At 40.9% G+C, this 14,457-nt stretch overlaps 1 protein-coding gene across 6 annotated transcripts in view; it reads left to right on the top strand.

The window, feature by feature from the left end:
• ppp1r9a (protein phosphatase 1, regulatory subunit 9A) overlaps positions 1 to 14,457 on the top strand; it is a 425,367-nt gene that overhangs the window by 306,795 nt on the left and 104,115 nt on the right. For 5 of the 6 annotated variants that reach the window (XM_060824768.1, XM_060824770.1, XM_060824766.1 and 2 more), the window contains one exon: positions 5,702 to 5,884. In XM_060824768.1, coding sequence (XP_060680751.1) covers positions 5,702 to 5,884 — 183 coding nt within the window. Of the gene's footprint in view, positions 1 to 5,701; positions 5,885 to 10,013; positions 10,137 to 14,457 lie in introns of those variants that run through there. The other variant, XM_060824769.1, reaches the window with a different exon arrangement.

Raw genomic sequence — 14,457 nt, 5'->3', positions numbered from 1 at the left:
GAGGTGGCGAAAATGACTAAGGATGATACGATGTATCTGGAGGTTGGTGGGGTGGTAGGTGAGGACCAGTGGGGTTCTGTCCTGGTGGCGATTGGAGGGGTGGGGTTCAAGGGCGGAGGAGCGGGAAGTGGAGGAGATGCGGTGGAGAGCATTGTCAACCACGTCTGAGGGAAAATGGCGGTCTTTGAAGAAGGAGCCATCTGGGTTGTTCGGTATTGGAATTGGTCCTCCTAGGACCAGATGCAGTGGAGGCGAAAGAATTGGGAATATGGGATGGCGTTTTTACAGGGAGCAGGGTGGGAGGAGGTGTAATCTAGGTAGCTGCGGGAGTCCGTTGGTTTATAGTAAATGTCTGTGTTGAGTCGGTCGCCCAAGATAGAAATGGAGAGGTCTAGGAAGGGGAGGGAGGAGTCTGAGACGGTCTAGATAAATTTTAAATTTTAAGCAGTCAGGACAGGCAGGAACAAAACCAAGGATGAGGTAAATTGAACTACATTTATTTCAATGTCGTTGCCTAACAGGGAAGGCAGATAAACTCAGGATGTGTAGAGGAACATGGGACTGGGATACCATAGCAATTACAGAGATATGGCTCAGGGATGGACTGGACTGGCAACTTAATGTTCCAGGATGCAAATACTATAGGAAGGATAGAAAGGGAGGCAAGAGAGGATGGGGAATAGCGTTTTTGACAAAGATTATATTACTGATGTACTTAGGGAGGATATTCCTCGGAATGCATCCAGTGAAGTTATTTGAGTGGAACTGAGAGATAAGAAAGAGATGATCATCTTATTGGGATTGTATTATAGACTGCCAATAGTCAACAGGAAGTTGAGAAACAAATTTGTAAGGAAATCACAGTTATCTGAAGAATAATAAGGCGGTTATGGTAGGGGATTTTAACTTTCCAAACATAGTCTCGGACTGCCATAGTGTTAAGGGTTTAGATGGACAGGAATTTGTTGAGTGTGTACAAGAAAATATTCTGATTCAGTATATGGATGTACCTACTGGAGAAGGTGCAAAACTTGACCTACTCTTGGGAACTAAGGCAGGGCAGGTGACTGAGGTGTCAGTGTGGGAGCACTTTGGGGCCAGTGACCATAACTCTAGTTTTAATATAGTGATGGAAAAAGACAGACAGGATTTGAAAGTTGAAATTCTAAATTGGGAGAAGGCCAATTTTGACAATATTACGGAAGAATTGTCAAAGTTGATTGGGTGCAGATGTTCGCAGGTCAAGAGACGACTGGAAAATGGGAAGCCTTCAAAAATTATACAATGAGAGTCGAGGGACAGTATGTTTCTGTTAGGGAGAAAAGCAAGTCTGGTAGGTGTAAGGAATGCTGTATGACCAGAGACGTTGAGGTTTTGGTCAAGAAAAAGGAAGCATATGTCAGGTATAGATAGCAGAGATTGAGTGAATTCTTCAGAAGAGTATAAAGGCAGTAGGAGTATACTTAAGAGGGAAATCAGGAGTACAAAAAAGGGACATGATATAGCTTTGGCAAATAGGTTGAAGGAGAATCCAAAGGGATTTTATAAATACATTAAGGACAAAAGGGTAACTAGGGAGAGAATAGGGCCCCTCAAAGATCAGCAAGGCAGCCTTTGTGGAACCGCAAGAGATGGGGGAGATACTAAAGGAGTATTTACTGTAGAGAAGGACATGAAAAATACAGAATGTGAGGAAATAGATTATGACATCTTGAAAAATGTCCATATTACAGAGGAGGAGGGACTGGATGTCTTGAAACATATAAAGGTGGATAAATCCACAGGACTTGATCAAGTGTACCCTAGAACTCAGTGGGAAGTTAGGCAAGTGATTGCTATGCCTCTTGCTGAGATATTTGGTTCATTGATAGTCATAGGTGAGATGCCGGAAGCCTAGAGGTTGGCTAATATAGTGCCCCTATTGAATATAGGTGGTAAGGAAAAGCCAGGTGACTCTGACATTGGTGGTGGGCAAGTTGTTGGAGGGAACCATGAGATTAGGATAGTGAACATGGCTTTGTGTGTGGGAAATCATGTCTCATTAACTTGATTTGAGTTTTTTCAAGAAGTAACAAATAGGATTGATGAGGGCAGAGTGGTGAACGTGATCTATATGGACTTCAGTAAGACGTTCAATAAGGTTCCTTATGGTAGACTTGTAAGCAAGTTTAGATCACATGGAATACAGGGTGAACTAGCCATTTGGATTCAGAACTGGTTAGAAGGTAGAAGGCTGAGGGTGGTGGTGAAGGATTGCTTTTCAGATTGGAGGCCTGCGATCAGTGGTGTGCCACAAGGATCGCTGCTGGGCCCACTGCTTTTCATCATTTATACAAATGATTTGGATGTGAACATAGGAGGTATAGTTCGTAAGTTTGCTTAGGATATCTAATTGGTATGGTTGAGTTGAACCGAAAGGTCTATTAACATACTGTACATGCCTATACCTCTATGACTCTATGGTAGGGGACAAGTAAGAAATTGGGATTAGTATGCCTTTAGGAGTAGTAGTTGTTGTCAGTCCAGATTCAATGGCCAAAAGGTCTTTCTGTGCTGTGTGACTCTGAAGCTATTTACGAATTTACTTGTGTCTTTTTTTCTGACAGACTTACTGTGTGTATATTAAGTGCTGCAACTTCAAACTGTTCCACCTATTTATTATGAAGTCTTTAGCAGGTTTTGGCAGAACAAGGCAATTCAGACAGCAACTTGATTTCTGTATTTAACTATACATATGTGGCTATCAGAAGTTGACTTAGTATTGTATACTTACTATTGTATAATACTTACGAATAGTGAGCATTGTTAACTTCATTGGCACGTCTGCATTAAAATCCAGCCATGTTCTGCCTTCTGATAGTCATAGCATTTGTTTAGAGACTTGATTCTTTCATTTGTTCAGAAAAGCATTCATCCACAAAACAAAAATGGCAATGGGAGGAATCTGAAACTAGCACTGCAGACTAAAAAGTGGACCTAAACCAATGGGGAATGTGATTCCTGCGGACATTAGCATTTATTTGGGGCTATCACAACATCATTGAGACACATTTTCAGAGAAGGATCCTGCTACTTTCTTACAGATGTTTTGCATGTAAACTCAGAAGAGAAGTTAATATCAGTATATTTATTAATTGTAATTAAGGACAGTATAATTAAAAGGGGGTGGAATCCTGCATATTTTTAATTTATTTCTGCCTGGTTTCCACCAGACACTGGGGAGAAAGCAGGGACGGAGAGTTAAAATCACTGCTTGTAACATGTCAAAGTATCAAATACAGTATAGAAGAAATGGGCCTTTAGCCCACTGAGTACGTACCATCAAAAATACCTACCTACACAAGTCCCACTTTCATACAGTAGGACAATAGCCTTGAATGTTATGATGCTTCAAACATTTGGCAAATGTGAAGATAACTGTCTCAACTGTTCTCCCAGCCAGTGCATTCCAGAGCCCCATCACCCTCTGGGTAAAAAAGTTTTTCCTCAAATTTCTACTAAACCTCCTGCCTTTCACTTTAAAAGTATGCCCTTGGTTCCTGACTTTTTACCTGAAAGGAACATCTGCTTTCTATCCATCTTGTCCAAGCCCCGCGTAATCTTATATACCGCTATCAGGTCCATCCTCAACCTTCGCTGCTCTGAAGAAAACAATCCAGTTTAAACCAACTTCTCTTCATTGGTAAAATGCTCTATCCCAGGCAACATCCTGGTAAATTTCCTGTGCATTCCCTCCAGTGCAATACATTCTTCCTATAGTGCTGTGACCAGAACAGAATAGTACTCCAGCTGTGTCCTCATTGAAGTTCTGTACAGTTCCAACATGAACTTTCTGCTCTTATAATCTATCCCATGTCTTAATATCATATACCCACATGCTGATCGAAGCTCTAAGATCACCTGCCTTACCAGTCAAGCTCCTTGCATTAAATTAGATGCAGTTTAGCTTTTCTAATATCCCTTGTGCCTTATCCTACCCATGTTTTCTCTGCCGACTGAAGTAACCTAGCATTCCTTCTATATTTGATTGAACCTTGCTCTTGACTTTACATATATTCTGTGTACCACTCGCCCCAACAAATTAGTTTGAATTCTCCCCAACAGCACATGCCAACCTCCCAGCAAGGAGTTTAGACTTCTTGCTGTTCAGTTTCACCTTTTACAGCTAGTACCTATCTACTTCAAATGTTGTCCCAATGTTCCAAAAATCTTAATCCTCCATTGTGCATTATTTCCTTAGTCATGTGTTCATCTGACCTATCTTTGTAATTCTACACGCATTGCCACGTGGCACAAGACGAAATCTGGAGATTACAACATTAGTCAGTCTTGTCTCTCCCTCAGCCACGTCTCTGATAGCAACAACTTTACAATTCTATGTATTAATCTGTACCTTTAACTCATCTGTCTTACATATAAAACTCTTAGCATTGATATATAGGCTATCCAGCCATGCCTTACTCCCTTGAAACTCTACATGGCTGAACTCCCTGTGCCTTGGTTTCTTTTCTAAGCTATGCTGTGTCACTATTTATTTAAAGTACTGTGTCCCCTATTCCTGCTCAACTAGTTTAAATTCCCCTTTGAAGCACTAGCAAACCCTCCCTCAAGGATGTTATTCCCAACCTGGTTCAGGTACAGACTGTCCCACTTGGAGATGCACCTTCCCTAAAAAATGGGAAAGTAACTTCTCTCTTGCACCAACTCTTGAGCAATGCATTCATGTGCTGTACTCTCCTATTTTTGTACTCGCTAGCACATGGTACTGGGAGTAATCCTGAGATTAACCCTTTAGGGCTCTGCTTCTTATTCTACTGTCTGGCTCCCTGAACTGTTGATGCAATGTGAACCTCGACCTCACTTGTTTCACCCTCCTTACTCAGGATGCCCTGCAGCCACACATGCTGTCACTAATGCCCTTGAAGATACCAGTGCCCTCATCAACTTCCAAAATGAAAAATGGATTTATGAATTGAACCACAGGTCTCCTGCCTACTGACCTGCTCCGCTTTGGCTGCCTGGTTGTCATCCATTCCTTGCTTTTCTCCAGTCCTTCCAGCTGTGGTATAACCACCTCTCTAAACATGCTATATACGAAAGCCTGGGCCTCACATTGTGCCACAGTGTCTTCAGCTGCTGCCCTAGTTCCAAAACTCAGAGCGTACATTTGTGCAGTTGGGAGTACTTCCTGCATCTGTAGGCTCCATGTGATAGATCAAGCATTCCATTCAGCTGCCCTTATCTGCATGATTTAAATTTCTTTGGTCTTCGAAGTTAACATTTTCATGAAATAATTCTACAATTTTTAAATAACTGCTATTTAAGGTGAGCTTCTGAAGGTAGTTCCCTAACAAGCTAATCAGCTCACTGCTTTCCTGTGTGACATCACTCCAATTTTTCTCCTCAGGTTCAGATGAGTGAATTTATACCTGGCATATGTTTAACCTTGAAGCTTGTTAAGGGTGCATAAAGACTTAAAAGAAAAATATACTCCAGTAAGTGTGGAATGGAGACATCTATAGTCTACTTCAGTAAGTGACATGAAGGTTCCAAGTGAGAACATTATCTGAGGAAGAATAGAAATGTAAATAAGTTGTAATAACTCAATTTCTGCTAGTAACTCACAGTTTAACTATTTAATGAACAAACAGCTGATATCACAATCATTATTGTGAATTCCTCTTTTGTTACTTTCTGACAGATCCTCGATGAAGGACAATCACCAAAACACAATCAGTGGAAGACTCGTGCTGTTTTGGATTGGAGCACCCACCAGGTTTCTCATTGGCTTATGGGACTGAACATGGAACAATATATTCCACAATTTACTGCCAAAGGCATTGATGGAGAACAGTTGCTGCAATTGGATGGAAGCAAACTTAAGGTAAGTAAATGCCAAAAAAAAATTATTGCTTTAGTTCAAGTTAAAATATATCCATAGTTCAACCATCAGAAATAATATATTGCACCTTGTCAATGCCTGGCATGGAAAAATCTACAATCAAACTACATCAAATAGATGATACAAAAATAAGTACAAATGCAAATAAATTATTAAGCTAAGATTTTGCTAATTATTTTGTTGTTTACTCAACTATCAAAAGATTTGCATGAGAATTATTTCTGCCAGTTCTAAAATGGATGCAGAGAGAAAATTGAAGACACAAGGAGCCATGGCTATAAAAAGTTAGTTAAAACTCACATAACACCAAGTTATAGTCCAACAGGTTTAATTGGAAGCACTGGCTTTCGGAGCGCTGCTCCTTCATCAGGTGGTTGGGAGTACACAATTGTAAGACACAGAATTTATAGCAAAAGTTTACAGTGTAATGTAACTGAAAATGTACGTTGAAAAATACCTTGTTTTTTTGTTAAGTCTCTCATCTGTTAGAATGGCCATGTTAGTTTCACTTCCTTCATATGTAAATCACAAAACTTTTTTTTTAAAATGTTACATTCTCAGGTTAACTTTAACAATTGGTGTCAGCCCAGATAATGTGTTGAAGGTGTTAGCCCCCTGTGTGCTGCTGTCTGTGACATAATATTTAGACTGATTCTAATCTAAAAAATGAATTTACAGAATCTTACATGAATTCATGCGGGGGCGGGGTCTGTGAGTGTCTGTGAGAGAGTTCAAAGTTTGGGAGAAGATTTGTAGCTCGGGTGCTCGTTGTTGTGGTTCTGTTCGCCAAGCTGGGAATTTGTGTTGCAGACGTTTCGTCCCCTGTCTAGGCGACATCCTCAGTGCTTGGGAGCCTCCTGTGAAGCGCTTCTGTGATCTTTCCTCCGGCATTTGTAGTGGTTTGAATCTGCTGCTTCCGGTTGTCAGTTCCAGCTGTCCTTTGTAGTGGTCGGTATATTGGGGATAGTGAGAGAGTGTGTATGAGTGTAAAGAAGTCTAAGTCTGTGAGAGGGTGCATGTGGGAGTGTGTGTGTCTGAAGGAGTGTGTGTGTGTATATAGGAGTGTCTGTCTGTGTGTCTAGTGCATTGGTGGTCACCTGGAGTGTGACATGAACCCAAGGTCCTGGTTGAGGCCCTCCTTATGGGTACCGAACTTAGCCATCAGCCTCTGCTCGGTGACTAACATTGCACTATACACACACACACACACACACACACACAGGCACTCCTATATACACACACACACACTTCTATACACACTCATAAACACTCCTACAGACACACACACTCCCACACTCACACATGCACTCTCTCAACGACACTCACAAGCTCTCCACCTCCCACCCCACACACACACGCACATACACATGTGCGTTTGTGGACTAAATTTGTACTTGCAGAGTTACATTGTACTTTGCTCAAAAACTGCATGAATCCATGTAAAATTCTGTTAACTCATTTTTTAGATGAGAATCAGTCTAAACATTATGGCACAGACAGCAGAACAAAGGGGGCTAACACCTTCAACACATTATCTGGGCTGACACCAATTGTTAAAGTTAACCTGAGAATGTAACTTTACAAAAAAAGTTTTGTGATTTACATATGAAGGAAGTGAAACTAACATGGTCATTCTAACAGATGAGAGACTTAACAGTCAATGTATTTTTCAACGTACAATTTCAGTTACATCACACTGTAAACTTTTGCCCTAAATTCCGTATCTTACAATTGTGTACTCCACAACCACCTGATGAAGGAGCAGTGCTCCGAAAGCCAGTGCTTTTAATTAAACCTGTTGGACTATAATCTGGTGTTGTGTGATTTTTAACTTTGTGCACCCCAGTCCAACACCAGCAACTCCAAATCGTGTAAGAAGTTAGTTAATATAAATTAATGTGATAGATTAAATCTTGGATTCATAAAGCAATTGTCAGTTTTTTTTCTTTAAGTTCCTATGCCCTTTTAAAATGGTAACTAATGTTGAATCTTATTAAGTTTATTTTCAACGTCTCAACTGAGTAGTGATGTATTACGTCTGTTTGGAATTTTGCACTTCTTTGATCAATACTGAATTGTTAATTTGTCCAACCCTTTTGCATTAAAGAGCTAACTATCAAATTTTATTTCACTTTTAGTGGCTGGGTAAATTTTAATTAATACATTAAGAATGAAAATAGAAATTGCTGGAAAAACTCAGCAAGTCTAGAGCATCGGTGGAGAGAAAGCAGAGTTAATGTTTCGGGTCCAGTGACCCTTCCTCAGAACTGAATGTAGCTAGGAAAAAGTTGGTTTTATGCAGAAGCTAGCGTTTGGGGGAGGGTGTAAGGAGTAAATGGTAGGTGGAGGTGGAGGTGGAGCCCAAAGAGAGAGAAGAACAGTTGAACAGACAAAAGAGTGGATAACAATCAGCCTGGGGGAATGAATAGCCATCTTCCTTGTACCTAAGAAAGTAAATGCAACGTGCCTTAATGACGACCACGCAGTAGCTCTGACCTGCATAATCATGAAATGCTTCGAGAGGCCCACATTAAGTCTATTCTCCCAGTCTGCCTCGATCCACTGCAATTTGCCTACCGAAATAACAGGTCCACAGCGAATGCCATTTTCCTAGCGTTGTACTCATCCCTGGAACATCAGGACAAGAAGGACACCTATGTCAGACACCTGCTCATCCCCTCTAGACGAATCTCCTCCATAATAATATTCAACACTGAATGCATTCTGAGCCCCCTACCTACACAAACAATAGTGTAGCCAAATTCAGAATGTACACCATCTACAGGTTCACTGAATCATAATTGCAGACCCCCTCAAACATTTCAAGAAGGTAGTCCTGACCCTAACTTTTCTATTTGTTTTAAGCAGGTATAAGATAGATATTCCAGGAATGATGCAGCTGGTCAAACAACTCAGTTAAAACAAAGCATTATTTATTTACACACTACTGAATGAAACACGAACTAAAGTGAACAGATTGTACAATAATTTAACCTATCTGAAAACGCAAGCGACTCTATCACAATTTAAAGATGGTATTCCCATTTCCTGCAACATCCCCATGACCATGCTTGGCAAAAAAGGTAAAATCAAACTCAGGTCCTTACGGGAGAAATATCAGAGGAAGAGAGAGTCAGCCAGAAAACCTCTGCTGAATCCGGGAATCTTTCTCCCCAACAGCTTTCTTTGACCAGCAGCTTCAAACTAAACCAAACTTAAAAAAACTGAACTGGAAGAACTGGCCACTCCCCTTTCATTGTACAACTGTTTTTAAAAAAACCCTAAACGCCTCCTCTGATTGTTAACTTAGGCAGTATCTGTTAGCCATTATTAAAGTCAGTTCAGACATACCAGCACTTCTGCTTTTCCGAGTCCTTGTGAAAAGAAACAAGGACAAAAATAACTTTGTTAAAGTGACAGCATCATCGCAACAGAAAAGAGATAGAGGGCAAGGTGATGTGGTGTAATGATAACAATATCTCTCTCAATGTCGGCAAAACAAAAGAACTGATCATTGACTTCAGAAACAAAAGAGGAGAACGTGCTCCCATTGAGAAAGTTTATAGCCTTAAAACTTGTCCTTAAACATTTAGATTAAAATGTAATTTTGAATTATAGAATACATTTGATGCACACTAGAAAATAGACAATTAGGGAGGATAATACAATTAAGACCATTTGCCTGAACATCAGTGAATTTGTATAAACAGGACACCGTGATAATATTCACGACTATTGCTTTGTGAAATTAATGACAGTGTTTGGTTCTGACATTGATACAAAACTCGGTATCAATTAATTTCTCTCTCGAATTATTGTCCTTCACTATTATGTGTCTAGTTCAGAACATACAGTACCTTTGTTAATATTTAGTGTTTGTGACAGTACAGCCTTTGTAAATTTGTGTATAAAGGTAGTCTGTGATAGTACAACAAAATAATCTGCCAGGGCTCTTGAAGGAAGAGCAATGTCACACTCTCCTGGGTTATTAGAATCCAGTTAGCCTGGCTTCTAGGTATCAGTGTTATGTTGTAACAGTGATGCTATTAGTAAATGAAGGGGATGATTAAAATTAAACTAAACTGTCTGTAAGAGTTTTTTTTAATTCCAGACTACCAAAGGTACGCTCTCCAGGACGAACCAAGAGAGGCTTACAGGTTGAGTTCATAAGGAATTCCCTGGGCCGTCTCAAATCTGTACTTTATCAATTTGGCACTGCGAGCAGGGTTCCAACAAGGGCTACGTTTGAGTGAAACTGGAAAAGAGGAGCTCCACCTAAGGGTCGGACTCGAGACCAATGGGCCCACAAGGTAAGATTATACCTTGATTGCTCTCGGTCTGCATCTTTGTGTGATGCTTCCCCCATTTCACTCTCATGGTACCCTAATGGAACCCTAAATGAGATCATTTAAATAGGTACTAAAAACAGAAACTGTCAGGGTTTTAGAATGTGAAGAATGTTTTTCAGAAATCATTAGTCTTATTCATTGTCAGGTTGTTGATTAGTGAAAGTTTAGGTCTAGATTATCTTCTCTGTTGTACCTGTTTGGCTTGGCTTGGCTTGGCTTGGCTTGGCTTGTCTTGCTTTACCATTTTGTCTTGTTTGTCTGCTCTGGTTTTGTTCTGTTTGTTTTGGTGTTTGTTCTTTGTTTATGAAATATAGAGAGTGGTTGCTGCTTTTACAGCATTAAAAAAAGTGCTGGCCAAAGATACAACTCTCGCACACTTGGTTAAGCAGCTATGTGCCACAACCAGGATTTATGAGGCTAAAACTCCCTAACTTTGACTTCTAGAACATGAGTGCCTCACTTAAAATGTGTGCGTGAGATAGGCAGGCAAAGAATCGGTGCTGATTCTCTGCAGCTTGCAGAAAGTTTAATCCTTTGAGATTTGGTTTGGATGCAAAATTGCTTGTTGGTGAGTGAATGTTTGTGTTTTATGGGGTTGGAGCCCCTGTAGTAATTGGGGTTGGAGCCCTTGTAGATCAGTAGTTTTGTGAAGATTTAAAGTAGGTAAGATAAATATGGATGCAACTCCAGATAAGATGGAAGACAAATGGGCCCAACAGAAATAATAAGTTTGTGTCCTAATTATGAGAAACAATAAAGGAGAATATCGGCCGCAGCTGCTCAACAGAATAAGGATTGGCCTCTAGAAGGCAACATGATTTAAATCTACTCATTAAAATTGAGCAAGGGATTTGGGAAAAAAGGGAAGTAAGCAGAAAGAAGCCATATCAACGTGGAAAAAGGTAGCTCGAGAAAAATGGGAAAACCCATACAATCATCATGGAGACAAAACTATATTAAAACGGGAATTAGTCCATTAACTAAGGAAGGATTCGAACTAGGTTGGACAGAACTAAAACGCAAATGTGAAGCACATGATTGAGGAGCAGAATTGGAATTGGCTAGGGAAAAAATTTTAAAAAAACAAAGATTCTGAATCTACACATAAGGAGCCCCAAAGAAAAGGGAAACTGGTGAATAAACAACAGACTGCAGCTGCAGCTGCGCATGACGAAACTGACAACAAAAGCTTTTCCTTCTACCTTACCCTCCCCTCACCCAAAGACTCATTACTAAAAAACCCTGATCCATCTATGGATGGGGGATGGGAACCTGATTCAGAGGAGGAAATATTTTATGCCTCCCATCCTGTCAGGAGACCTCCTGTGGTTCCCCGCCTGAACCCTCCCCTTACTCTGAGGACGAATGTGCCGAGGCCCATACCTACCCCCAACTGCTCAGCTGAATAAGGATTTGGCTTATCACACTAGGAGTCAATTAAAATTAAAATGTGGAAGAAACAGTGAAGAGACTCCTTTGATTTCCACTGCCCCATACTAATAAATCCCAAAGACTTTGATAAATTATGATCAAAGTTTCAAGACCTTAATGTCAGTCCTTGCACTCACCCTGATGTGGGAGGGCCAAAAAGAAATTTCCCAAATAGAAGAGTTCCTAACCCACAGGCCCTGAATCCAGGACAAGCTCAATTTTTGGATCTTTATCAAACATGAACCTCATGAACTCTCAAGCATTATCAATAAGGCTCCATATTATGGAAAGAATCCTGAGAGATTTGTTAATTACATTAATAGGACTAGAGCCATTTATAATGCTGCCTCCCAAGACCTACTTCACTTCAGAGAATGCACCTTTACCCCTGAAAAATGGGCTGAGTTCTTAAAAATGTTACAATGTAATAATCATACCCAGCTTGTAGTCCGGTACCAGGCCAAACCTAACAGATCAGATTGGATTATTACCTGTCTCCACCAAGCAGGGAATTGTGCAGTTGATGTGGGTAAAGTCTTAACATGGAAACCCAGCTCGTGCAAAGGGGCTGAGGAGTTCCTTACCCATTTTAAGGAATGCTATGGCACTTATTCTGGTGACACTAACTACCTTAATTTAATGCCCTATGTATGGCTGTCTTATCTGATCAGGTACAGAAAGCTATTAAAACCCACAACATCCACTGGCAAGATGTGAGGTTGCACAATTCAGCCGAGAGGTTTGTTACTTCTGGGAACTAAAGGATCCCAACAGTAAGGCTACCATCGGCAAGGTCAAGACAGAACCTGACCAAATGACAGGGGCTAAACTTAAATCCAGGCCTCTATGGTATGAACTCACCCCTGAACAACTACAAGCGTTTACAGAACTTAAAAGTACCCTGTCTTCAGCACCTGCGCTAGGCCGACCTTAGCATGATCACCACTTCCATCTTTATGTTGCCATTCTTGACACCTGTGCTACAGCTGTTCTCGCTCAGCAACATGGCTCCTCTTGGTGCCCTGTTGCCTATTATTCTACTAAGCTTGATCCTGTTGCTCAGGGTATGCCTTCCTGCACCCAGGTTGACCCTGCCATCCATACTATGGTATTGGTTGCCTCTAATATAACTTTACATCAAAATGTAGAAGTTTGTACCTCGCATTCTACAGTATCCTTGCTTACATCTAAACGTACTCAACACCTCACTATAGGTCATCGCAGTTATGAGATTTCATTACTGAAGAATATGATTCTCTCCTTTAAGTACACTCCTTTAACCCTGCTACATTCCTGCAGGAAGAACTTCCTGAACTGCCTGATTCTCCCCTTGATTGTGTTCTCATAAATGACCTTGTTACTAAACCATGTCCTGATCTTACGGATCAGGCTCTTGTTAACCCGGACCTTACACATCATGTCGATGGTTTTTCTTCTATCTCTCCAGAGGACAAACACATGTCAGAATATGCGATTGTCACTTTGTCCCAAACAGTAGAAGTTTATTCCGTTGATTCAACTTGTTCAGCCTAGCAAGGTGAACTCTCTCTCTACAGCAATGGAATGGAGGTTGAGAGCATCAAGTATCTAGGAGAGATGATAAGCAGCAACTTGTCCTGGACTTCCCACATAGATGCGATGGTCAAGAAAGTACAGCAATGCCTCTTCTTCGTAAGCAGCTCTGGAAGTTTGGCATATCCATAAATATCCTCACCAACTTTTACAGATGCAGGCTGTACGGGTACTTAACAGCCTGATACGGCAACTGCTCTGCCCAAAGCTGTAAGAAACAGAAGATTGTATCTACAGCCCAGACTATCACGGAAGCCCGTAATGCTCTTCTACAAGTTCTTCCATCAGGCAGATTCTTCCCTGCCATTATTAGACTCTAACTTCAAATAATGCTGATCTTGTTAATGTCGTTCTTGCCTCATGCATGTCCTATGCGATGTAACCTGTATGCCTTATTCTGTCGAAGTTTTCTTCACCTGATAATCTGTATATCCTTGCTTACTATGATCTGTCTGTACTGCTCGCAAACAAAGCTTTCCACTGTACTTAGGTATGCATGACAATTAATTAAATCAATCAAATAGCTGCTAATAGTGACAATTTGTGGCTAACTGTGGTTTGTGTATAATAACAGACCATGTAATAACAGGTGCCTTAAGCCCTAAGATTGTTGAAGTTGATATTGAGTCCAGAAGAGTATAGAGTTCCCAAGCATAAAATGAGGTGCTGTTCTTCCAGCTTCTGCTGAGGTGCGCTGGAGCGCTGCAGCAAGCCTGAGACAAAGATTTGGCCAGGGACCTACTCCCATGCCCTTTCCTAGCCCCCACACATGGTCTGCTGTTACACTCAACCCATTCTTGGCCAAGATTTGGTGGTATCGGTGTTGGACTGGGATAGATAACATTAAAAATCACACAAAATCAGGATATAGACCAACAGCTTATTACAAGCGTTCGGAGCGCTGCTCCTTTGTCACTAGCTACCTGCCAGTGAATAGCTTTGTCAATAGATAACTTCATCGTCATCAGTAGCTATTCATTCTCCCAGGCTGATCGTTATCCATAACAGAGACGGTTATTCTGTCTCTTTGTGCTCAATCTCCACCTATTCTTTACTTGTTAGGTGATGTGCCTGAAGATTGGAGGGTGGCTAATGTTGTGCCATTATTTAAGAAAGGCTGTGGGGAATTGCCTGGGAACTATAGACTGATGAGCCTAATGTCTGTGATGGGTAAGTTATTATAAAGGATTCTGAGAGACAGGA

The sequence above is a fragment of the Hemiscyllium ocellatum genome, chromosome 5 (assembly GCF_020745735.1).
Source record: "Hemiscyllium ocellatum isolate sHemOce1 chromosome 5, sHemOce1.pat.X.cur, whole genome shotgun sequence".
Classification (NCBI taxonomy): Eukaryota; Metazoa; Chordata; class Chondrichthyes; order Orectolobiformes; family Hemiscylliidae; genus Hemiscyllium; species Hemiscyllium ocellatum.
The sequence above is the reverse complement of the archived record's forward strand: the minus strand, read 5'-3'. Positions and strand labels throughout refer to the sequence as shown.